Source organism: Platalea leucorodia (genome assembly GCF_965183815.1).
Source record: "Platalea leucorodia genome assembly, chromosome: 18".
Lineage (NCBI taxonomy): Eukaryota > Metazoa > Chordata > Aves > Pelecaniformes > Threskiornithidae > Platalea > Platalea leucorodia.
Genome location: NC_138840.1, coordinates 3678852 through 3701365, shown reverse-complemented (window position 1 = coordinate 3701365; position 22514 = coordinate 3678852). Strand labels below are relative to the sequence as shown.

The following is a 22514-nucleotide window of genomic DNA, read 5'->3' as shown; positions in this document are numbered from 1 at the left end:
CCCTGGACAGGCGTGGAGCCCCGTGGTGCCGTCCCCATGTCGGGGGTGGCACAGAGCAGCCGAAGCAGAGGAGAGGAGCAGAGCCGGGGTCAGGCATCATCCCCGCTCCCCATCGTCCCCTCCCAAACCTCGGCACCGCCTGGTCCGCTCACCCTGGCCACGCCACCTCGGGGATGAATATTGGCCTCGGTCACCCAAGGGGACGCCCTGATGGCACCCGCCACCTCCACCGCCCTGGGGCTGGCTCAGCCCAGGGCTGTGGGGGGGCACCCAGACCCCCCACCCCGGGCAGGGCACCCAGTGGCACCTTAGTGGGTGCCGCTGCTGTGGGATGGGGTGCTTGGGGGGAATCTCCCCACGGTCGGTGGGATGCAAGCTGCTGCCTCTGGAGCTGGGAAGGAGCTTGGGAGAGCATCCTGCAGGCTGGGAGGGGATGAGCTGGGGTACGGGGAGAGCCTGGGGTGGAAAGGCCACCGGTAAGGGACAATGTCGGAGCCAAGCCTTTGGGGATGCCAGCAGCACCGGGACACACAGGGCGAGGGGTGGGGAGGAGAGCCCGACCCCGATCTGCGGCACAAAGTTTCTCCGGGTGCAAGCAGGAGCTGCTCTCCCAGCCCGGGAGCTCACACCGATTCATTTCTTCCCCCAAAATAGAGAGATTAAAATCTCTTGGGTCTGGGATATCTCAGGGAATAAACGCCAACAAACCTGTTTGGGAGCTGAGTGGCAAAAAAAGAAGTGACCGAAAGCTGGGAAACTCCCGCACACCTGGAAAACACCCGTCGGATTTATCATGAATAAGGGAGAAGGTAAGTGAAGCGCGGAGCAAGACTTTACAGACCAAACCGGAGGGACAGGCGGGGACACAAGAGGCCATTCCCGCTGGGAACGGCAGGACTTCAGCCCAGGGATGAGCCCGCGGCGGCTTCGCTCCCCCCGAGGTTCAGGACCAGCTTCGAAGCTTCCCATGTCCTGCCAGGAAAGCCCGGTGCCCCCCTCCACCCAAAGGTGGGGACCCCTCCCCGCTCGCTGCCTTCCGAAGGATGGAGAATGAACAAGAGCAACGCCAGGAGGAAAGTGCCCGTCAGCAGGATGCCACCATCACCTCCAGAGCGGACCCGGAGCCCGTTTCCATCGCTGCCTCCATCCACCCCATCACCCCCAGTCCCCGGGGGCACCACGGGCTGACCGCCACACGTTTTGGCCATCCTCTCCTCGTTTTCCTCACTGCGACGAGCCCCGGCATGGCCGCAGGGGCAAGTTGTAGGATGCTGATTCTCCGTTAATGAACCACCCGGCGGCATAATTAACTGCAACCTCAGCGGCGCTGGTTTTAGCAGAAAACCCCCCGAACACCCCACATGCTCCCTTCGCCCGCTCCTCTCTCAGCAGCCTGATGAAGATTGATTCGCGGGCGGTGGCAAGCACAGCACCTAATTATTATGAAGACCGACAATCCTATTAAAATTAAACCTCTCCCTTCTCTCTGCCCCAACATCCCGGCGTCTCCCGGCCGCGGGCAGACGGGTCCCGCTTGAAAGCAGGAGAGTTTACAAAGTGCTGGCAGCGGCTCCAAGTTTCCCTCTTGCCCCAACTCAGGGGACCAGCGCCCCAAGAAACATCCTCGGAGTCACCGGGGTGGGAAATCGCCGGCGGGAGCAAACTCGGAGGGAAGAGATTGCAGTTGGAAACAAAGCTCACACCTGCTGGAGACGCATCCCCAGGCGCTGACAGCGCAGGGAACGGGTTCGCATCCATCTCCCCCAGCCGCAACTCCAGGCAGCGCTGGGTTGAGGCAGGGGACGAGGGTGGCATTTCGTTCCTCCTTCATTATTATTTTTTCTTTTTCTTTTTTTTTTTTTTTTTTGGATGGCAGCGAAGCATCCCCAAGCTGGTCCCACAGCAAGGTCACCGCTGAGCCGGAGTGGGTAACAGTGACAGCCAACATCTCGCACAAAGCACAACCCGGCATGCTGATGAGCGCAGACGGCCCCTCGCCTTACCAGCTGCAGGCAGCAGAATCCGACCAGCGTACATCTCCCATTGCATCTCCCCATGGTTTCCCAGCCGGAGCCTCGGGTTTCCCCCACGGTGGCCTCGCGTCGCCGTCCTCCAGCTCCTCACCAGCCTCCCCTTCGCCAGCAGAGCCGCCACCCGGGGAGCATCAGGGGGGCACCAGCAACATGTCCCGCTCTCCAGCCTCCGGCCAGCCCCGCTACTTTCTTCACAGCAGCCCTGCCGTCTCCCGCATCCTGCCAGGTTAGCACAGAGGCGGGCTGGGCTCAGCAAGGGCCATCGCCCCCCTTCTCCACCTTCCCCCCGCGCCGAGCCCCGCTCCCCCCGAGCCCGCTACCGCCCCAGCCCCCGGTGCAGGGACCCCAGGGCCGCGCACACCTCGCCATCCATCCCCGGGACGCGCAGGTTTGCGCGGAGCCCGCCCGGCCCCTCTATTGTCTCTCCCGCACAGCCGCGCTCCGCGGGCGGGCGGGGAGGAGGAGGCGGCGGGTGGGGTCGGGGGCGCGCCGGGCAGGGCGGGCCGCGGCCGCCGGAACAAGGCGAGACGCGCTCCCGGCGGGGCCCGGCGGGCGGCGCGGCCGGGCGGGGGGAGGCGAGGCCGGGCACGCCGCGCCGCGCCGAGCCCTTGGCGGCTTCCGGGGGCGCCGGGCAGCGCCGTCCCTTCGCCGCAGCCGGCGGCAGGCGCGGCTCCTGGTCGCGCCCGCCTTTCGTTATCGTCAGTATTTGTCTTTTGAATCGCAGGTTATTATTTTTATTTTTTTTTTCCTCCTCCGGAGCCAGGTGCGCCTGGGTTAAATCCTGGCGATTCGCAAATGCAAAGGGCTGGTGAGCTGCTGCCCTCCCCCTTCTCTCGGCCCTGCGGCCCGGGGGTGGTGCCTGGACCCGCAGCACAGGGACCCCGCAGCCGCCTCCTCTGGGGGCTCCCTGGGGTGGCCCTGCCAGGGCAGCAGCTGGGCTCGCGGGGAGGGCAGATGGCCCAGCCCTGGGAGCAAAGCCCCCAAGATCCCCCTGCAGAGCCCTGCTCCGCAGCCCAGCACACGCGGCTCCAGGCCCGGGAGCGACCGCTGGCCAGAGGCAAGCCAGCACCCAGCCATCGCCTTTGGGTCTCTGCTCCCAGCGGGCTCGCAGGCTGAGATCCAGCAGGTCTGGGCAAGGAGGTGGGTGCAGACAGAGCTGGCAGGGTATGGCCCCTAACCGCCACCCACCCGGCTCGCCTTTGTTCTTTTTTCACAGCACACCTTCAGGGGGATCAGAGAGCGCACAGCTGCCAAGGAATAACCGGGATGCTGCTTTTCCAGTGCTTTAGAAACCTCCTTCCGAAATGCCACCCAGCAGAAGGACTTGGGAACAGCTTCCTGCTTTTCAATTCCATGATTTCTTATTCCTCAGCCCTGATTTTTATGAGGAAGCATCTCCTAAACCAGCCCCCCGCACTCTCAGGTGTCAGAGCAGCTCTGCACAGGATCTGAGGGGCTGCAACCTTACAGATGCATTTGTGTGCGAGTGTTGGTCTGGTTAGACCACGGCCACTTTGCAAAGGCGCAGCCAGACCACGCATCCCCGTGCACTGCTGGGACCAGCCTACAGCACCTACCACACCTGGAGCTTTCCCTTCATCTTCCGCAGTGGGAATTTCTCTCCCTCCCAGCTGTTCTGCGCTCCCAGGAGCATTTTGGGAGGCTCACGCATGGCTGAAGGACGGGGCTTTGCAGAAAACACTTGGCTTCCATGAACGCAAAAACCATGCCGCAGAACTGCAGCGGGTTCACCAAGCGATGCTCTTAACCAGGGGTCCTGGGCGAGGTGGTTGAACCCAGACTGAGCCAGCGGGCGTGTGAACCACGGGGACCTCCGCAGTTGTTCCACGCTGTCTCAGGCTGGTTAACTGAGCACACAGTGAGCTGCAACCTCCACCAGCCCTGCGTACGCCCACGCCATGCAGGCTGCCGAGGGTCCCACCCGTGGACCCGGCCCCCCTGTGTCATCCCCACTGGGGGCTTGGCTCCACCACCCCTGGCGCTCCTGGCTCCATCATCTCCACGTCCTCACCAAGAGCCTGAGAGAGGTCCCGTCGCCCTCATCCCACAGGGAGAGGTGTCCCAGGCTCCTAGGGGTTATCTGGGGCCGTAACGGGGGGGACCAGCCCCATCTCCAGCATCGAGCTTGTGGGCTCCTCGGGGATTTAAGCACAGCAGAAACCCGGAGCAGAGGGACCGGGCTCACCCCACAGGTCAAAAAAAGATGAGGACCCAACCGCCCCACAGCATCTCCTTGGCAATGGCTGGGCAAATCCGCTCAGCTCAACCCTCGCCGTCAGCTCCAAAGAATACCGGAGAAAGGCAAAACACCCTGACGTAAAATCATGAAAATGACTCTTGGCCAGGTGGAGTTCCGTGAAGAATCAATTTTAGATTAAAAAAGGTCAATATAGCATGTCAAGGCGCTTCCCTAGAAGGCGAGGAGATAACTTCATTCGCGAGTGGGTGGGAAAGGAGCCCAACATTTTGGCTTTTGCTCCGCTCATAACCCACCACCCTCCAGACCCCACGCTTTTTTTTTTTTTTTTTTTTTGCAAGAAAAAACTCAGATGACCAAAGTTACGGAGGAAATATTAGGAGGAAATTAAATCATGGGCCCGTTACCCATTCATGGGGATGGGAGGAAGCCGTGAAGATCCGTGCTTTGATCTGCACCTGGAGCTGCCACCAAGCCCTGGTGGGCCTCAGTTTCCCCAACACCCACGGCGATGCCGGAGCCTCATCCCAAATCCTGCATCCCTGCCCTCCAGGAGCCTGGGTACGGCTCCAGCCCCCATCCCGGCCCTTTGGGATGGAGACGGGAGAGGAACCTTCTCCCTCCGGGGCTGAGCCTCTGCTTCGCTGCCACCCCACATCCCACGGGGGGGTGACAGGAGGTGTCCCCCACGGCCACCGCGGTCACCAGCCACGGGGACACCCTGGCGCCCAGCTTTTGCACCGCGGCAGACGATCGCTCTGCTCGCCCAGGGGCTCCGGCAGCGGGGCCGAATCCGGCCCGGCCAAGCGCTCCGTCCCCAGGGCAGGAGGAGCCAGGTGGGATCGCGTCCCCGGCTGCACAAAATCATCTCCTCCCACCAAAAAGGGGCGGTTTAAGTAAAAACTGCCTGTATCCCTGTGCCAGAGAGATCTGTCTGCCAGGGGTACACACAGAACACATGAAAATAGGGGTTTTTTTCACTAAACCAGTATTTTTACCCCAAAATGGCTATTTTTTGCTCAAGAAAACCAACACAAGGATTGTGTTTTTAGATTTTTTTTCCCTTTTTTCCCCCCCAAAAAAAATCTGTCACAAAAAGAAATCACACCACTGGCAACTCCTGCTCCCCTTGCGTGGCCGCCGGCAGGGACGCACAGCGTGGGGCCGGCTACCTGCCGGGACACCAGGACTCTGGGCACTTGCATCCACCACCAGAATGATTCAATATTTCCAAACGGCACCAAAAAATAAAATATATCGCCCCAGGATGAGCATCAGCAACGCTCCCAGCGCAGGGAGCGAAGAGCTCTTTGGGGGAAGAGGCAGGCGCAAAGCCGCCGCAGGGCACGGCGGGCTGCGACGCCGTTTGCTGCCTTTAAAAAGGCAAAACCAGGGAAAAAAGGGAGGTTTTAGGGCAATAGAAAACGCACACGGGACATCACACTTTTGCAGCCCTGAGCCCTGGCGTTGGGGTGGGGTTTTTTTCCCTTCTTTTCCTCCTGGGCTCTTGGGGTTGATGTTTTTTTTCCTTCTTTTGGGCTGAAAGCGTCGTCTGGGCCTGGCGATGCTTCGGAGTGAGCTGCCCGCAGAGACAAAGCCAAGGGGACTCACGAGCATCTTTTACCCACTCAGGCAGTAATTAACAGCACTAAGTTGTCAAAACAAGACAAAACGATGATTTTTGGCAGCTTTATTGGCAAAGAAATCTTCGAAGGGGCCCCATCTATCTGGGTTATGGTGACGGGGAAAAGATATTTATTCTGATGCGTTATGTAAATCAGCGCGGGGTAAATACGTGCAAATCATCGGCACGGGTCGTGCGTAACGAAGCCGGTCGGGTAATTCCCCTTAACGGGGATGGGGTTTGCGCTTGGCTCGAGCTGAATCCCTCCGGAGGCTGGTGGGCGGCCGGATTTCGGCTGCAGAGCCCCGATCCGCAGCCCTTTGCAGCCGAAGGGATGGAGGTCCCCGGGAGTCGGGCTAACGAGCCCCTAACGAACCAGCGGCCGGCGTGGCGAGCAGCTCGGTGCGATTTCGTCGGGTATTTAGATACTGTGACCAGTAAGCGCGAGGGGGAGGGTGAGGAGGTGCAGCCCAGCGCCTTGCCATGGGGCAGCGGGGCTGGAGCAGGCGGCGGGGACGGACACGGCTCCTCCGGGCTGCGCTGGCACAGAGCGGCTTGGGGACAGGGACAGCCCCGTCCCAGGGCCAGGGCTGCTCCGGCTCTGGGGTCAGGGCTGCTCCATCCCTGGGTGCTCTCTGGGATGGGGAGCCCAAATCTGGGCATCAGACCCGTCCCTCCTCGCTTCCCCTGGGAGCAGCCCCAAGGCCCAGCGCCTCGGAGCCCCAGGGGACACCTCGTGTCCCCCGACGCGGGCCACCCCCACCGCCCGGCCCCGCAGGGACCACGGGAAGGGCCAGGACGGGGCGAACCAAACCAAAGCGACTTCCCCGACCACCTCCAGCAATAAACACCCATCTATTTAACCAGCCTCTCCCCGATTTTAACATAACTAGCCAGCAGCCTGCCAATCAATGCCAGCTCCCGCGGATCACCGGTAACGGATCGCTGTTCAGCCGGCTGTTATTGAATCGATACAGAAATTAAAATGCATTCACGCCATTCTTTCTCAGTTGTCATCTTATCTCGGCGTCTAGCGAAAAGCGCGGCAGATTACAGAATCCATCTTCATTTAGCCTTTGTAGCTCGCAAAATTCATAATTAACAAAAAATTCCTATTCACTTGCTCATGTAATTTAATTAGTTTTCCATTAAATAGAGACTAAATATCATCTAATCCCCCAACAGAGCAAATAATTGTTTTCCATTCTTTTAGAAATTATCACTTGCTTATTGTAACCATCATAATTCATTAGAAGCCTCCAAGCGGCAGCGGGGAAAGGTGGGCAAAGCGCTGGGGGAAGGACAGGGAGGTGGTCAGAGGGGGTGGCAGGGCCAGGGCTGCCCTCGGCTGAGCCGGGACCTCCCGGTGATGCCCCCATTGCGCCCAGCACGGGGATCACCAGCACCCAGCGCAGGATCCGGCCCGCTGCCCAACGCCGGGGTGCGCTGGGTACCGCAGCCGCCTCCGGCCGGGATCACTCGCTGACGCTGGTGTTGCTGAAGGGTCGAGGACCAGGATGGGGATGGGGGATGAGGATGGGGACGAGGATGGGGACAGCCACGTGAGGCCACGCGGGGTCACTGCCAGTCCCTCCCAGTCCCCTCCGAAAGGCCGGGAAGCAGCCAGCAGCCCCCCGCCAGAGCAGCTCTATCCCACAGAGGCCTTTTTTCTGGATCCCGGGACAGATTTAATTTATTGTGGAAATCTCTCAAGCAAATACCTCCCTTGGAGGAATAAACCTGTTCAAGAAAACAATTTTCTCTGTGCTCGGATTATGCCTTTAACGATTTGCTGCTGCGATGCCCCGGAGCTGGCACGGCTCCGGCGTGGGACAGGAGCCAAGAGGGGCCCGCGCTCGCCTGGCCGCGGCCAGCAGCAGCCGGGAACCGGGGGGAAACCGGCCCCAAATCCCCCCGGGTGCTCGGCTGCCCGGTGCGGGGCATCGCCCTGCCCCCGAGGCCTGGTGGCGGTGCTGGCCCTGGCAGTGTCTGGGGGTGCGTGGGTACGTGTGGGTGCACGTGTGCGGGTGCCTGTGCATGTGCATCTGGCTGTGAGCGTGCATGTGTGCGTGCATGTGTGCGTGTTTGCACCTGTCTGCACGCGAGGGCATTTGTGTGAGCATGTGTATGCATGGATGTGCATGCATGTGTGTGCACACGCGTGTGTGTATGCACAAATGTGCACGTGTGTACACATGCACGTGTACATGCATGCATGTGCATGGGCTTGTGCATGTGCATGTGTGCAGGTATGTACATGCATGCACACGCGGGGCGCAGCCTGGCAGCACTCACTTTGCCCAGCAAGGGTTTGCCACTGCACCAGCCAGCCCCGCAGCGGGTGCCAGCCCCCCGCGGTGGGTGCCAGCCCCGCAGCGGGTGCCCGGTGCTCCCGGCAGCCTCCATGGCCCGGCAGTGAGCCCAGGGGAAGGCTGAGCCCGGGGGAAGGTGGCACGGGGCCAGCCGCGCTCACCGATGCCCCGTGGGGCTCTGCAGAGCATTAAACCTGCTGAGCTCCAGGTACCAGCCCACAGCAAATTACATTAAATCCGCAAACCGTCCCGACAGCGCCGCAGTTACGATCCACTGAGCGTGTGTCCCGTTAGAAGCAGGCAGGTGCCTCTCCTAAATCGGCTTTCGGGCTCTCCCCAGGGGCTGGGCCGTTGGCACGTGGCCCGATCCATCACCGATGCAAGCGGCTGGGCATCGATCCGGCCCTAATTGCGGATGGTAATTGGCGGCGGTATCTCAGAGCTGCGACTGCCCACGTCTCCCCCCTCACCCTCCCATTGCCATCAGATGTTTCTTTGATCTGCAAGTTCCCCGGCGCTGGGGAACAGAGATTTATCTTGCAGCACTGGGATGGGTGCAAGAACCTGCCTGGGAAGCTGGGCTGGGCACTCACTGCTGCGGTGAGTTTGCTAGTGCTCGGGTGGCAGCGGTGCGTGCAGCGGGAAGATGCCCTGAAAGCAAAGCGGCGCCCGGCTCGATCTGCCCCGCTGCTCCCGCGAGACCGGGGGATTTAGCATTAATCCGGATCATTTCCCCGATCTGGGTCACAGCTCCATGGACACCTGTGCCGACGTGCCGGAGGGGTGTCTGAGGGCAGAGGGGGGCACCCGCTCACCCCTGGGGGGGGTGCGGATCCATCCAGCCCCCACTGCCTGGTGCTGGGAGCTGCCGCCTGCTGAGCGGCCTGCACGGGACCCCCAGGCTCCGCGGGACCCCCAGGCTCCGCGGTACCCCCGGGGCGCAGCAACCGCTGCCCAACAAAACCCTCCAGGACTCAGGGCGGCGGGGAGAGACGCCCCTCCCTCGCTTCCCTGCAGGTTCCTGGGTTGGGAATTAGGAAAAAAAAAACCCAAACCCTTTTTTTCTTCTTTTAAACAAGAAAGATTCAGCAAACTGCAGGGTTATCATCGCGGCACCGCCAGCTCAGCCCTGAGAGTCTCTCTTCCCTTTGACACTTGGGCATATATTCAAATAAAACCCTAAACCCTCGAGGATTATAACAGGGTCTAATAAAGCACTAAATCCACGTGCCGGCACCCTCCTTGCCCAGCAGCCCTGGGTGAGGGGACACAGGCACGGTGTGGGTCCCCGGGCGCAGGGTCCCCACGCCGGTGCCTCTGGGGAGCTCCATCCTGAATCGCGGCTGGAGTCCCAGCGCTCATTTACATGCGTTTCAGGGCGCGTTATTTAATACTCCGCAGAGTTAAAAATAAATCTTCCCCCTGCCTCCAGCTCTCTCCGCCCGCCTCTTCAGCTGAAGGGTGATTTGTTTGCGTTCAGATACATTCATTCACTGTGATCTGGGGAGGGGTCTTCCCCCTGTCTGCCCCATCACCTCCCCGACGCCGGGCTCCAGCTGGGCACGGTTCCCCCGTGGGGACAGCAGCAGCCCGGGGGTGACCGCAGAGTCCCAGGGCTGCAGCAGCTGTTCCTGCGGGCTCCTGCCTGCCGTTCCCGTTGGGAATCGGAGGAACGACGGGAGGTGGATGTCGGCAGCCGACAGGGACCAGACCCGCGCCGGTGAAGCTGAGCTTCCCTAGATTTAAGCTCTGCTGAGTCCGAGCATTCAAACCTGATGCTCGAATCCATCAACCCATGGATGAACACGGTCAGTGAAGGAGGCACAGTTGGAGGTGATGGTTTCCCAACAGTGAAACCCGTCTGTGCTCTCCACCCCACCCCTGCCTGCACCCAAAGTCACTTTAACTGCGACGATTTAGGAACCGGGAGCTGAGACCAGCTCCGCTCCAGCCCCAAGGGCTTCAAGAGAAACACTGCGGTGAGCGAGGCCCCGCAGCCCTGAGGGATGGAGCAGCCTGCGGCCACCTGCACACAGCACACGGCGCCGGGACAGGAACCATCCCGGGTGACGGGGACCAGGGACAATGCCACACACCCCACGCCCAGGAGACATCATCTCGCCTCCCGGGGAACACACAGCCACGTTTCCCTGCCTCCTTAAAAGCTGACAGGTCTGGTTTGGCCCCAAATGTCCCATCCTCTGGCTTTTCTCTTCTGCCCACAGCAGCAAAGCAGGGCAAGACACGCTCTCAAGGGGACACTGCGCTTCTTCCCTTTTCACTGCACAAACTGTTCCCATTTCCCAGCTCTGAAATACCTGGCAGCTGCAGCAGATTCCTCCTGGTCAAACGCTGGCCAAGCCTCTGCGGGACAGTCCTAGGGCACGGCACCGCTGGGGTGGGAGCATCGCGTGTCCACGCTCCATCGTCCCAGCTGAACTGCAGCCCTCGGGCAGCCTCCTCTGGGATGGGGCAGAAAGGCAGCGAGAGGTGAGAAACGCCTGATACAACCTGAGCCAAGGCAGAAAATGGGGGGGAAAAATGAGGAAAAAGGATGAAAGCTGAGGCGGACACATTCAGAAGAGAAATGCAGCAGGTACCCACGGCAAGTTAACATCAGACAACGACCTGTGGCATGGGGAACCCTCCTGGCGTGTCCTCACAAGGACCAGCCGAGGCTCAGCCCGGGTCAGCCGCAGGTGTGGGAGGTACGGACCTAACCGACCTCCCCATGCCTGCTCCAGGAGCGGCCGCCGTCTCGGGCCGCCCTGCTGCCAGCCTGCTCGGGGAGAGGGGAACACGCGGCCAGGCCGGTTCCCCCACTGCTGAGCTCTGAATACACAGCGCCCGTCACAGAAAACTCACTCCCTTCCCATTTATTTATAGCAGGAGGCTGGATTTTACTCAAAACATGAAAATAGGATCCAGCAGTAGCCTAATAATTATTTCAAGTGTGGTCATTTTTATTGCCGTGAATAAAAAATAAAGCTGCTCTTCTGAAGTTAACGTCTATGGTTTCCCCGGGTTATATACGAGTGAGAGCCTTGATTTAGTATTGTACAATAGAAAAGTAAACCAGAACAATAAATCCCACTCACACGGTTCTTGTAAAAAGCTATCTATTTCAGTTTTGACCATATAAAAAAAACAACAAGAGAAACTGGACAGGGAATATACAAGCCACATATGGAATTTAAACAAATTTTACCAATTTCAAGTGATCTGGGTAAGGGTTTAATAGTCGATGGTACAGCCAAAACCAAATTCTTTTCAATTCCAAATTTTCCGTCCTCCCCAAAGAAGGGGGGGGGTGGAAAAAAGCTGTACAGCGAGACCACGCAGGCATTACAGCCTACGAGAGGGCGGCTTGTCACATCAAGCTGCTTCAACGTTTTCCCACCGCCACAAGCGTGAGGGGGGCTGGCACCGGTGAGAGGGAAGCCAATCCGGCTTCTGCAAACCAAGGATCGTGAGGGCACGAATCCACCGTCTCCTCGTCGGCTTCACTGGATCTCCCCCATGTACAGTCTTTTGTCGCTGGACGCGGAGAGTACTGCGGGAGAGAGAAGGGGAAGGGAGGAACATGAAAATTAAAGGCGACAGTTTGAGACTTCCACTAACGACACACCCTTTGAATTGAACAACTCATTTTGCTTGCTGTAAGTGATCTAGAAAGCCAAATTTCATTTGCTCCCCAAAAAACAGTTCATGGATTTACAACTCTGACACCTAATCACATGCCGCGCGTCGTGGCTGCCATTCCCCCTGTCCCGAGGCAGGCGTAACGGCGTACCGCATGTAATGTCTAAGCATTAAAATGGTAGAGAGAGGCGCATAAACACGCTGTTAACGCTCTCAGGCATCCTGAAACGTTATTTTCATTGCGAGGAGCGTTCAGATTGCAAACCTGGCACTGCCGTCAGGACTGCATGCCGCTAGAGGGCACAGGCTGGCCAGGAAAGCCCCGCCGGCAAGTCAGGGTTTTATCAGAACGGGCGAAACGCGGCTGGCGCCCAACTACAGCACGCCACCGAACCACCTTCACTCCGAAAAGGCTCTTCAGGGGATTCAAGACACAAGCATCAAGAGAATGACCCAGAAGCGCTGCTCTTGACACTGACAGCAGTTTCATTCGAGTCCGGGAGAGATTTGGGGAATTTCTACATGAACTCGCAGACTGGCGTCTGTCATCTTGCCGCATTTCGGCTCCCCACGCACCCTCCCGTGCAGATGATGATGCGGAGCGGGTGCAGCGATTTACAAGATTAACGTTCCCAGATGTTAACAGAAATCAATTGCATAACTCGCATGCAACGCCTAGGTAGGTTTTTAATTTTTATTTTAAGCTGACTGATTGATTCACAAAGAGGAGCTCAGCAGAATACAACTGCAACCAATCCGCTCCAAACCGGAGAGGAGAGATCGCTCCGCTCTTCCAGCAGTCTCCAATCTGAAGACAGGGCAATGAATAACCAAGGAACAAACCCATAACTCACTGCCCTGCTGCAGAGACTGTCATCCTCGGCACAACCCAGCTCTTGGCTTCACTCCGGGGTTGACTCTTGTCAAATTTTGGCTGGAGCAACGCGGTGACCTGGCTGATGGTGCAAGTGTTTCCATAGAAACGAACAGCACCCCACGGTCCTGCCTGGGCCGCATGCTGCGCTAAGAAACCTGGTCCTGGCTAACGCACGGGGGTTAAAATGGTTCTGAAAAAGCCACCAGTGCTGAAACGTGGTGCCACGCGCAGGATACCTCTAGAGTGGGGACAAAACCCGCCGCACAAAGAGCTTGCTTTGCTTCCTACAGCCCAGGACCCCAGGGCACGCCCAGCCCAACTCCACTCTGCAGGAGAGGAGCAGGCAGGCGTCTGCTAGCCCTAAATTTGTCTCTGATGCTCGGGGCTCTGGGCCACAGGCAATTTTGGGGCTGTTTTCCAGAGGATCAGCAGTTCAGCCAGCCCTGAAACTACTTCCCCAGCTGACTTGAGGTGGGGAGGACTTACTAATTGGTTCCTCCGGGTGGAAGGCCAGTTCGTTCACCGACCCAGCATGGCCTGGCAGCTTGTACAAAATCCTCCTGGATGTGGTGTCCCACACGTAGACAAACCTACAAGAGAGTCATTATGAGAGCAGGCATTTGAGAAGGGAAAGCAGCTGCCCCTCACACCAACGGCTTCTTCCTGCAGCAGTTCACCACCTGGGCTGAAATAGATGCAGCTCTTAGTGTGGATAAACAAGGAGCTTCTCAGGAGCAAAATGCTGCACTGTCAAATCCAGGAGAGCAGAGGTCTGAGCAGCTAGGAGCTAACGTGTCAACTTGGTGTTGAAAGCCTCACCACCGTCATGGCACGGCAGCCCCATCGCACCCCTCGGGGCACGGAGACGGATTTGAAAGCGTGAGGCCACAGAGACCCTCAATATGGCAACACCACAGCGGGCTAAGGGAGAAAATTAGCGTTGGGAGCGGGGAGGAGGGTTCTCACCCTCGCAAGTACCTGCCTGCAAGCCCGGCGGCCACCTGCAGTTCAGGCTGGCAGGCAAGCAGCGAGGAGCTCGGGTGCTCCCCCAGCCCCTGCTACAGTGTAATCCCCCGCAGCCAACAGCTTTATCTACAGATTTCTTCCTGCTGTGCCATTAAAGTCATGATTCCCTTCCCAGCACTTATTAGGGGGCCGACTGGATTGCGCCCAGCCCTTTGGTTACCCTCCTGCAGGCCTCGCCGCAGGCTCCCCCCGCTGCCCGAGCACCGCCCCTTGGCTGAAGGGCAGCGCAGAAGCCACCGGGATCCTTCAGGCAGGGGGTCAGAAAGAAACTGCGGGCACCAGGCACGGACCAGCTTTCGGATTACTCTTATAAATGGTCTCAGAGAGTGGGAGAAACGGTGCCTTGCTGCAAATCACACTGTACCCGAGGTCACTGCTTGTGCCCCACGGGTGTTGATTGCTGCCTGCACGGTGTGGCGGCCACGTGCAAGCTCCACTGGGAAGCAGAGCGGTGCTTTGACCCCGGTTACGGTAAGCATCCCGAGGAGCGGGTGGGGATTTTTAATGCATCAAAAGGAGAAGAGCCCTGAGCAACATCCTAGAACCCAGGTAAAGCGACGCTGCACCCCACCTGCACGGGAACGCCGCATCCCTCCCTCCCAAACACAACGGCCTCGCCACGGGGAACGGCATTTGGTACAAGGTTCACAGCTCTGCAAAAAAATGGGTGGCTCGGGAAAGTTGCCAGTTCTGAATTACACTCGCTCTGCTTTCTCATTTTGCTCTTTAGGGAGGTGACTGGCAGCTCAACCGAAATCTGCTGGGGCAGAAAAGGGAAGCGGCAGGGCAGTAACTGGCCGGGTTTGGCATGAAGGGCAGCTCCGCTGCCCGCAGGCCCCGAGGCATCACTCCGGCTATCCACCGGGGGCTGCAGCGGGCGAGGGCACGGGGGACAGCCCGTAAAACACAGGTAAAATCAATCTACTGCATTACACTCCTCCAAAAAAAGGCTGCTGCAAATGCCACTGCGCATCCCCATGTCTCACCCGCGTAAATTCAAGCGTGCGGGGGATCAACAGCCCCTTCATCGGCCCAAGCTCCGAATACCAAGGCCGGACCCCTTCAGGCTTAGGCACCACCACCGACAGTGGGTTCCTCAGTTTCACCTGTTCCTCTCCGTTTGTCAGGGCTCTGCAGACCGGACAAAACCCAAGATTTTCCTTTTACAATTAGCCTGTCTTTTAGTTGAAATAGAAGTGAGCTTCTTTCCCCCCCCAAAGCACTGAATGATTTATACCACTTGCTGGCTAGGCAGAGAGGACACTGGATGCCAACACAGATCTGCTTTGTTAGGAGCGTTCATTTTCAGGCCGGTGTTATTCATTAATTTGTTTTCTTTAAACACATAAAAGGGAAAAATTCAAGCCTGCAACTTAAGTCATAAATCTTAGTTAAAGCAGCATTTCTTCAAGCACAACTATTTTATCTAGCCAGCAAGAATTGTATCAAACGCTTTCTCGAAGCACTCTGCTGATGTGTTTTTAATTTGGTATCGCAAAGCAGGCAAGCACTTTAAGTAGTCAATTTTACTATAACCCTTCTGAAGGGCTCAATAGCGAAAAAAAAAAAAAATTCAGATAATTGTCCCTCCAACATACACACGCACTCCACGCAGTGCAGAGGAAGAGAGTGATCATTGGGGAACTATTTTGTACTCAGACAAATGCAAGGTTTGTTTAATCTCGCTTTACTTTCCCAGCAGATACTCCTCAAAAAAAAAAAAAAAAATTAAAAGCTCAGAGATAGCAGGAAGATTTGAGTGGCCTTGCCTAACCTGCCCCGGGACCTGGCTGCGTGCTCTTCCCCACGGATGTCACCACAAAGTTGCTGTCAGACCAGAGAGCTACATCGGCGTCTGCAGAACTAACCTAACGGCCCAAGGCTCGCCGCTGAGCGCATCAGCCCCAGCAGGCTAACACGCAGCATTCCTCCGGTACTGCCCTGCAGGACTGGAAGGGAGAGTCACGTCTCAGCCGCTCGCTGTGACAGCTGGCCCCGCTATATCGGAGCAGTGAGAGCTAAAGTTCTCCCTGTCCTCTATCAGAAACTCATTAATTAGCTGATTACTACTGCTCCATGCCCTGGACTCCAGCCTGCAGGAATTCCTGTCTCGATGTCACTGCGAGTGCGTCTGGATTGGCTCCAGCGAAGGCTGGTATCCTTCACGGTGACCTTCAGTGCCTGGCATGGACCCTCTGCTGGCTTCCTCCCTCTACCCGTTCTACTCCTCAGTTGCCTTAGTTTACAGAATATCTCATTTCAAAGTCCAATATGTGCTAATTGAGTCAGATCTCTATTTCTTCTTACTCGTTAATTAAATTAAGGATCAAGAATGATCCTTGGAACACCACTGGTGCCTCCTGCAAGCCGCCAAGCAGCAATTTAACTGGTCTTTGTGGTCCTTATCGGTGTAACCCCTCACTACACACACTTCCCCAGACTCCTCGCTTCTCAGGCTCTCACAAGCATCTGGTACGACCGCGAGGGTACAACCATGCTCCTGTCATCTGCTGGTCCTGGTGTTGGATCCTGTGGCCGAACATAAGCAGTAAACCAGTTCTCTAGTCAGCTTTTGACAATAATAAGAAGATTTTTACAACTCTAAGGTGCTCCTCCACTGACACAAGGGCAATATATAAAGACATCACTACTGTAATCAGGGCAGGCAGTGCCCACAGAAGACCACAGGGGTTTGTTCGGGCCTTCACACCTCTAGGCACAACTCAGAGTCTTCAGATTCATTTCAGACGTGATCCAGCTCATTTCAGGAGGGCCTGCAAAACTGTTTGGGACTGACGGTAACAGATGAACGCAGTGGTAACTCACCTGTCGGCCGATCCCCCTGCTATTTTGCTCCCATCCGGGGACCAAGAGCACCTCAGAAGATTCTAAAATAAAAGAACATGCGCAGATCTATTTCCAAAGGAAGATTTAGTTTTCCCCTTCTACTTGAATTAAAATCACCACGAGACTTTAAATATCATGAGCACCACTTTAATGATCTCCCTTTGGAAAATGAGATGGTAATTACAGATTTTATTTTATTGCTGGAAACATCCAGTGCCTTGTTATTTTACACAAAGTAGATAGTAAATGTAGAAAATACTTAATTTATAGCTAATTATAGCTGAACCGAGCAAAGAAATCTTGTTACTGCAGCTTTAATTGGAATCCCACTTTGTGCATTTATCTTTCTTTGAGTTCTTATTAAAGCCTTTCTGGTTTAAACTTGAATTTAAAAAACAATTTACAGAAAAGTTAATAGCAGCAGCATTTTACAAACAATCGTGTTTTGGTCTGCGGTTCACTCACCTTTTCAAAATTATGCACGTTCCCCTGGAAAATCTTTACACATCTCTCTTTAGGGGCAAACGGTCGCACGTCCCAGATGCGAACTGCAACAGAGCGTTCACAGTAATTAGCTGAAGATGGCAGAGACACGGGGGCAAGGTCAGCTTCTGGAAACGTTCCTTTTCCTAAGACATGCTGCTAACAAGCAAAGACCTGGTCATGCTCCTTGTTCTCCTCATGCCTAAGTTTCCCCAGAAGCAAAAGGAAACCAGCAGCTTTCCCCTGCAGAAAGCTTTGACATGAAAGGTCAAATGCAGACATTTATAATTACACGAAGACCACTGCCAACGGGAGGGGAAAAATCCAAAACAACTATTAAACAAATGAGCCACCGTCTCCTTACATGAGCATTTGCTTTGCTCTAACACACTCCATGATCATGCTTCTAATCAGATCAGCTTCGCTGAGCACCCCCACGCAGGAGTCAGGCAGTTTGGAAACTGTGCTGTCATTCCCTGCTGCAGGGAAAGAGCCAAACCGCCCTGACAAGAGCCAGACCGAGACCGCGTTCAACTGTCCGCGCAGATAACGCGTGCCACAGCTCGCGTCCTCGCTGCCCTTCGGGAGACGCGACAAACCCTTCTGACGCAGCTGCTCCCTCCCTGCAAAGGACGCGACTGTCACCGGTGTAACAACACGAATTCGAGCTTTATCTCCGGAGCCAAACTCCCTTCAGCCCATCCCCACATCTGGCTCTTGTTTTTCTACGTCAAACAGTTTGAGCTGTTTTGTAATGCCATGCAAAGGTAGCGTCAGTGCCAACAGCTGTCTGCACAGCTGGGCTCTCACATCAGGTAGGACGTACCCGTGTTGTCCATCGCGTTGGAGAGCAGGTAGGAGCCTTCCGAACTCAGACTGAGGCCTGTCACCGAGTCCGCGTGTCCTCTCATCGTGTAAGTGAGCTTGTTCTGGCGAAGGTCCCACACCTTTCAGACACAACATGGCAGTTTATCAAAAAGACAGCCAAGACTGTTGGAACCGCTCTTTCCAAAGCGTTTCACACTGGCAGTGATCAGTCAGCTGATGACATCAGATTTCAATTTCGGTTGGTGGGGTCTGAATAGCTAAAATGTAAGGCTAGAATTTTGTGTGTCCTGTAGGGAAAACGGAATTTGCCCCTTGAAAGACTTATTACCGCATGTATCCAACAACCAAGGAGTTAAACGCCAGCAGCCCCATGCATGCAGGAATCCCTCTCTACCTGTCTATAGCTCCTCCAGCTCCCAGATTCCACTGGCACGGCACAGAGCAGCTGTTGCCCAGTTCCCAAAACTTCATGCTGTTCTTTCCCAAAGAGTTCCTGCCTTTCAAGGGGCGGTCAGAACAGATCTCATGTCAGTGCTACACTTAGCGATGGCCCTCTGACACGCACATGCTCCCCACGCCCAGTTAAGGCTGGAGCCCAAGGCTAAAAGGACAGTAAGACCGACTGAACCGTACAGCTATCAGGAGAATCTCAGTTACCAGCTGAATGAAACACTGAGCTCGCACTTAAATAAGAACTTTCCACACTAGCAGGTGACAAAGTAAGTTGCAAACTGGAGCAGAGGGCAGCAAGTGTGGATGTGTCACCACATTTTCTTTAGTTTACCTCATATATGGCTCTAGAGCCGCTGGGACGGGCCCAGGCTGCCAAAGAGCCAGCATACCGTATCGGCTCCAGCGGGTGACAGCAGAGCTGGGACACCTGGCCAGGAATGCCACGGCTGCCCAGGCTGTCACATGGCAAACAGCCCTGGAGCAACTCCCTCGGCGTTTATTGGCCCTATCTCAACAGCGAGGTCGGACACAGGAGGTCTGCGTGGTTCTTGTGACTGTAAAATTAACCAACGGGCTTCCACATTTGTCCTTGACCAACGCGGTGCCTTGCACACTGCTACAAGCAAGATGTGACGGGATGGAAAAGGAGCACACGGTTGGAAAGGCACACGAGGACACGGGCGTCCTACCTTAATATCGTTGTCGATGCCTCCGGATATGATCTGATCACTGGTGTCATTGAAAGTTACAGCCAAGACCTGGTACGTGTTCTGAAATGTCTGGACAGCAGCTTTTTTCCTGATATCCCACAGCTGAAAAGACACTGCAGTTGTAAAAGTCGCATACAGATATTTAACGACAAAATTTCAGGAAGTTGCACAGATGCTTGGCAGAGGCTCAGACTGCTCTCCTGAAATTCCCTCTCTGAGATCTCAGGAGATCTCTACAAAAAAAAAGTAAAAGTCTGGTGTGGCTGGAGCACAGGAACACGGCAGTGGTGGGGGGAGAAGAGGCTGGCATGCGAGATTTCAGTAACGGCTCGCCTTTCCCATCTTTGGTTAATGCAGATCAGTGGAAAAAGCACAACTGAGTAGATGAATCTTCTTACCCTCCCCCCCAGAATTACAGAAAAAAGGGAGCAGTCAAATTTTACTTTGAATTTTTTATTTCTGAAATCCAAGTTCTTAGATAATGACATTATAAGAGTAACGAAAGGCTGAATTTAGCCCACTTAAATAGGAAGACCCTCCAAAATTCTTTCAAAGATCCTATCTTACTTTCATTCCAGACTATCTCCTTGCACAATATACTGACCTTCACTGTCCCGTCGTCGCTGCCTGTACAGACAAGCTGGGGTCCTCGCCTCGCTGGGTAACAGGAGTTAACAAACGAGGTATGGCCCTTCAGCCTCTTCACTCTCTCTCCAGTCTCGCTATCCCACACAGCCACGGTTTTGTCTGTGGATGCTGAGAAGAGCATGCTGCGGAGAAGAATCGCCGTCAGGTTCTCAGTATTGGAAGCATTTCTCCCCTCCCACCTTTTTTACTCTCAAGTTCTGTGATCAAAGCTGGAAATACGCCACGGAGAAGAATCTCCCCCATACACCAAGACTAAGGTGGTGTTCCAGAGGAGGCTGACTGACAGTGGGGCAGCTACGCTGGGGGCACTCCCATTAACCCCCGTTTCTAGATATATATAAATTAGTTTTCCACCTCCTCAAACACTATATGGGACGAACACAGGAAGGAAAGCTCAGCGGCAATAGCTCAGACACAATAGCGGAACAGCCTTTTAAATTAACAAATACCTCACTTGTTTTCTTTCCCTCCCCGGTGTCTCCCAGATGACCGACACTAACTTTCCTCTGTTCCTCAAGACTGAAATCAAGGGCACTGATGGGTCACAGGTGACTCCGGATCCTTTGCTCAAGTTCAAGTAGGCACTGTTCCTTATCTGGGAGAGCCGCGCTACAAGCATTCGCTGTATGTGGACTGAGCAGGGGCAACGACGAGGTGCTCTAAGGGACTCTGGCCAGCAGAAAGCATCTTAGAATCACAGAGTCATTTAGTTTGGAAAAGACCTTTAAGATCATTGAGTCCAACCGTTAACTCAGCACTGCCAAGGCCACCACTAAACCATGTCCCTAAGCACCATATCTACACGTCTTTGAAATACCCCCAGGGACGGGGACTCAGCCCCCGCCCTGGGCAGCCTGGGCCAGGGCCTGACAGCCCTTTCCATGAAGAAGTTTGTTTTTTTTTTTTTTCCTTCAGAAAGAGCCAGGCCTGCGGCCAAAAGCCGTCTGCACGCCGCTTACCTGCCATCCGTGTTATAGTGCAGCTCCATAACTGCCCCGCTGTGTCCCTTCAGGGTGGCGTAGTTATCGCAGTCCCCGTAGACGTTCCACAGCACTGAGGGAAGGAAGGGAGAGGTAAGCACAGGAAAGACGGAAACACCTCCCTGCTGTGGACGGAGCCGTTCTCCGGGAATTCAGCAAAACGAACTATGTACCATCGCCACTACTGTCTCCAATCTGGGGTGATGTGTAGCCATAAAGACACATTGTGTAAACTCCACAAAGACAGACAGCTGGTTTGAGCTGGTTTATGGCTTTAGATCAAGCCAAATTTGCTAAGAAAAATAACGATCTCCACCTCAGCAACCCAAAGCATTAAAAATTGCATTTCTGCAGACTGCTGCAGTCTGATGGCAACCTGCGCGAGGGACCTGGGAACACGGGGCTGTGACAAGCCAGGTGTGTTACCAGCCCCACCTGCGGACCAGCAGGACAGCGACCTGCCGGAGGAGCTGGCAGAAGTTTCCTGCTCACCCCCTTGGGAAGGACTTCACGCTCAGGACCCAGCAAGCTGATGGCTGAGATAAAACCCTGTCACAGCACAATGGCCTGAAATCACAGAATTATAGAATCATTTGGGTTGGGAAATACCCTTATGATCACCAAGTCCAACCGTTAACCCAGCACTGCCAAGCCCACCACTAAACCATGTCCCTCAGCACCACATCTCCCCGGCTTTTAAATCCCCCCAGGGATGGAGACTCAACCCCTGCCCTGGGCAGCCTGTTCCAATGCTTGACCACCCTTTCGGTGAAGAAGTTTTTCCCAATATCCAACCCAACCCTGCCCTGGCGCAGCTTGAGGCCGTTCCCTCTCGTCCCAGCGCTTGTTCCTGGGGAGCAGAGACCGACCCCCCCGGCTCCAGCCTCCTTTCAGGCCGTTGCAGAGAGCGATGAGGGCTCCCCTCAGCCTCCTCTTCTCCAGGCTGAGCCCCCCCAGCTCCCCCAGCCGCTCCTCCCCAGCCTTGTGCTCCAGCCCCTGCCCCAGCCTCGCTGCCCTGCTCTGGCCACGCTCCAGCCCCTCCATGGCCGCCTTGGGGTGCGGGGCCCAGCGCTGAGCACAGCATTCGAGGGGCGGCCTCACCAGTGCCCAGCACAGGGGGACGATCCCTGCCCTGCTCCTGCTGGCCACACATGATGTGAGCCACACAAATCACGCAAGCCCCAGCCCCGCGCAGCACCGGCTGGGCCAGCGGTGCCCGACACTCACGGATGAGCCTGTCGAAGCCGGCGGAGGCCAGGGTGTTGCCGTTGGGGTGGAACTTGCAGCAGTACACCTCTCCTTCGTGCCCCGAGAGCAGCATGATGGGCGCCTGCAGGGAGGAGCAGCGCGGCGGGCCCTGCGGGAGGCGACGGGTGAGGGGACGCCGTGGAGCGGAGCAAGGGGCACGGCCAGCAACGCCAGAGCCCCCGCCATCCCCTCCCGGGCCTTCTCCCCTCACCCTTTCACCCCCCCGGGCCTTCTCCCCCCCGCCATCCCCGCAGGCCCCCGCCCCGCCGTACCGCCTGCAGCAGGGCCCCCGGGGGGGGCTGTCCCCCTCCTCCACCACCGCCGCCGCCACCGCCGCCGCCGCCACCCGGCGCCCCCGGCAGCTCATGGCGGGGCCGCTTGGCCGCCGCGGGCACCAGCGGGAGGTCGGGGCCGGGGGCGGGCGCGGGGCCGGGAGCGGGGCCGGGGCCGGGGCCCGGGACCTTCCGCTTGTGCTGCTCGATCATCGCCGCCGGCCGCGCGCGCGCCCGCCCGCCCGCTCCCTCATTGGCCAGCCGCGTCGCTTCCTGCCGCGCCGACTGGCAGAGCGCGGCCGGATGGCCCGCC

The 22514-nt window shown here is 56.6% G+C and overlaps 2 protein-coding genes across 4 annotated transcripts in view; both read right to left on the bottom strand.

Annotated features, from left to right (window-relative positions):
- NKAIN1 (sodium/potassium transporting ATPase interacting 1) overlaps nt 1-2057 on the bottom strand; it is a gene marked incomplete at its 5' end in the record, with an annotated part of 37871 nt that extends 35814 nt beyond the window's left edge. Inside the window, one exon of the mRNA XM_082329906.1 lies at nt 2004-2057. Within this exon, the coding sequence (XP_082186032.1) occupies nt 2004-2057 (54 nt within the window). The remainder of the gene's footprint in view (nt 1-2003) is intronic.
- A 6923-nt stretch (nt 2058-8980) lies between these two features.
- On the bottom strand, nt 8981-22414 carry SNRNP40 (small nuclear ribonucleoprotein U5 subunit 40; the record flags this gene model as incomplete). 3 transcript variants are annotated; one of them, XR_014230112.1, is made up of 11 exons in its annotated part: nt 8981-10698; nt 11396-11740; nt 13193-13296; nt 16559-16620; nt 17045-17127; nt 17889-18009; nt 19033-19155; nt 19658-19823; nt 20661-20754; nt 21909-22038; nt 22202-22414. XR_014230112.1 is itself a non-coding variant. In XM_082329590.1 (10 exons), the coding sequence occupies 10 exons, from the start codon at nt 22412-22414 to the stop codon at nt 11691-11693; spliced, it is 1146 nt and encodes a 381-aa protein (XP_082185716.1). In that variant the 3' UTR covers nt 11117-11690. The 3 variants fall into 3 exon arrangements, 1 of the variants encoding a protein (XP_082185716.1); XR_014230113.1 differs by having other exon boundaries at nt 8981-10649; XM_082329590.1 differs by lacking the exon at nt 8981-10698 and having other exon boundaries at nt 11117-11740.
- Between the last annotated feature and the right edge of the window lie 100 nt (nt 22415-22514).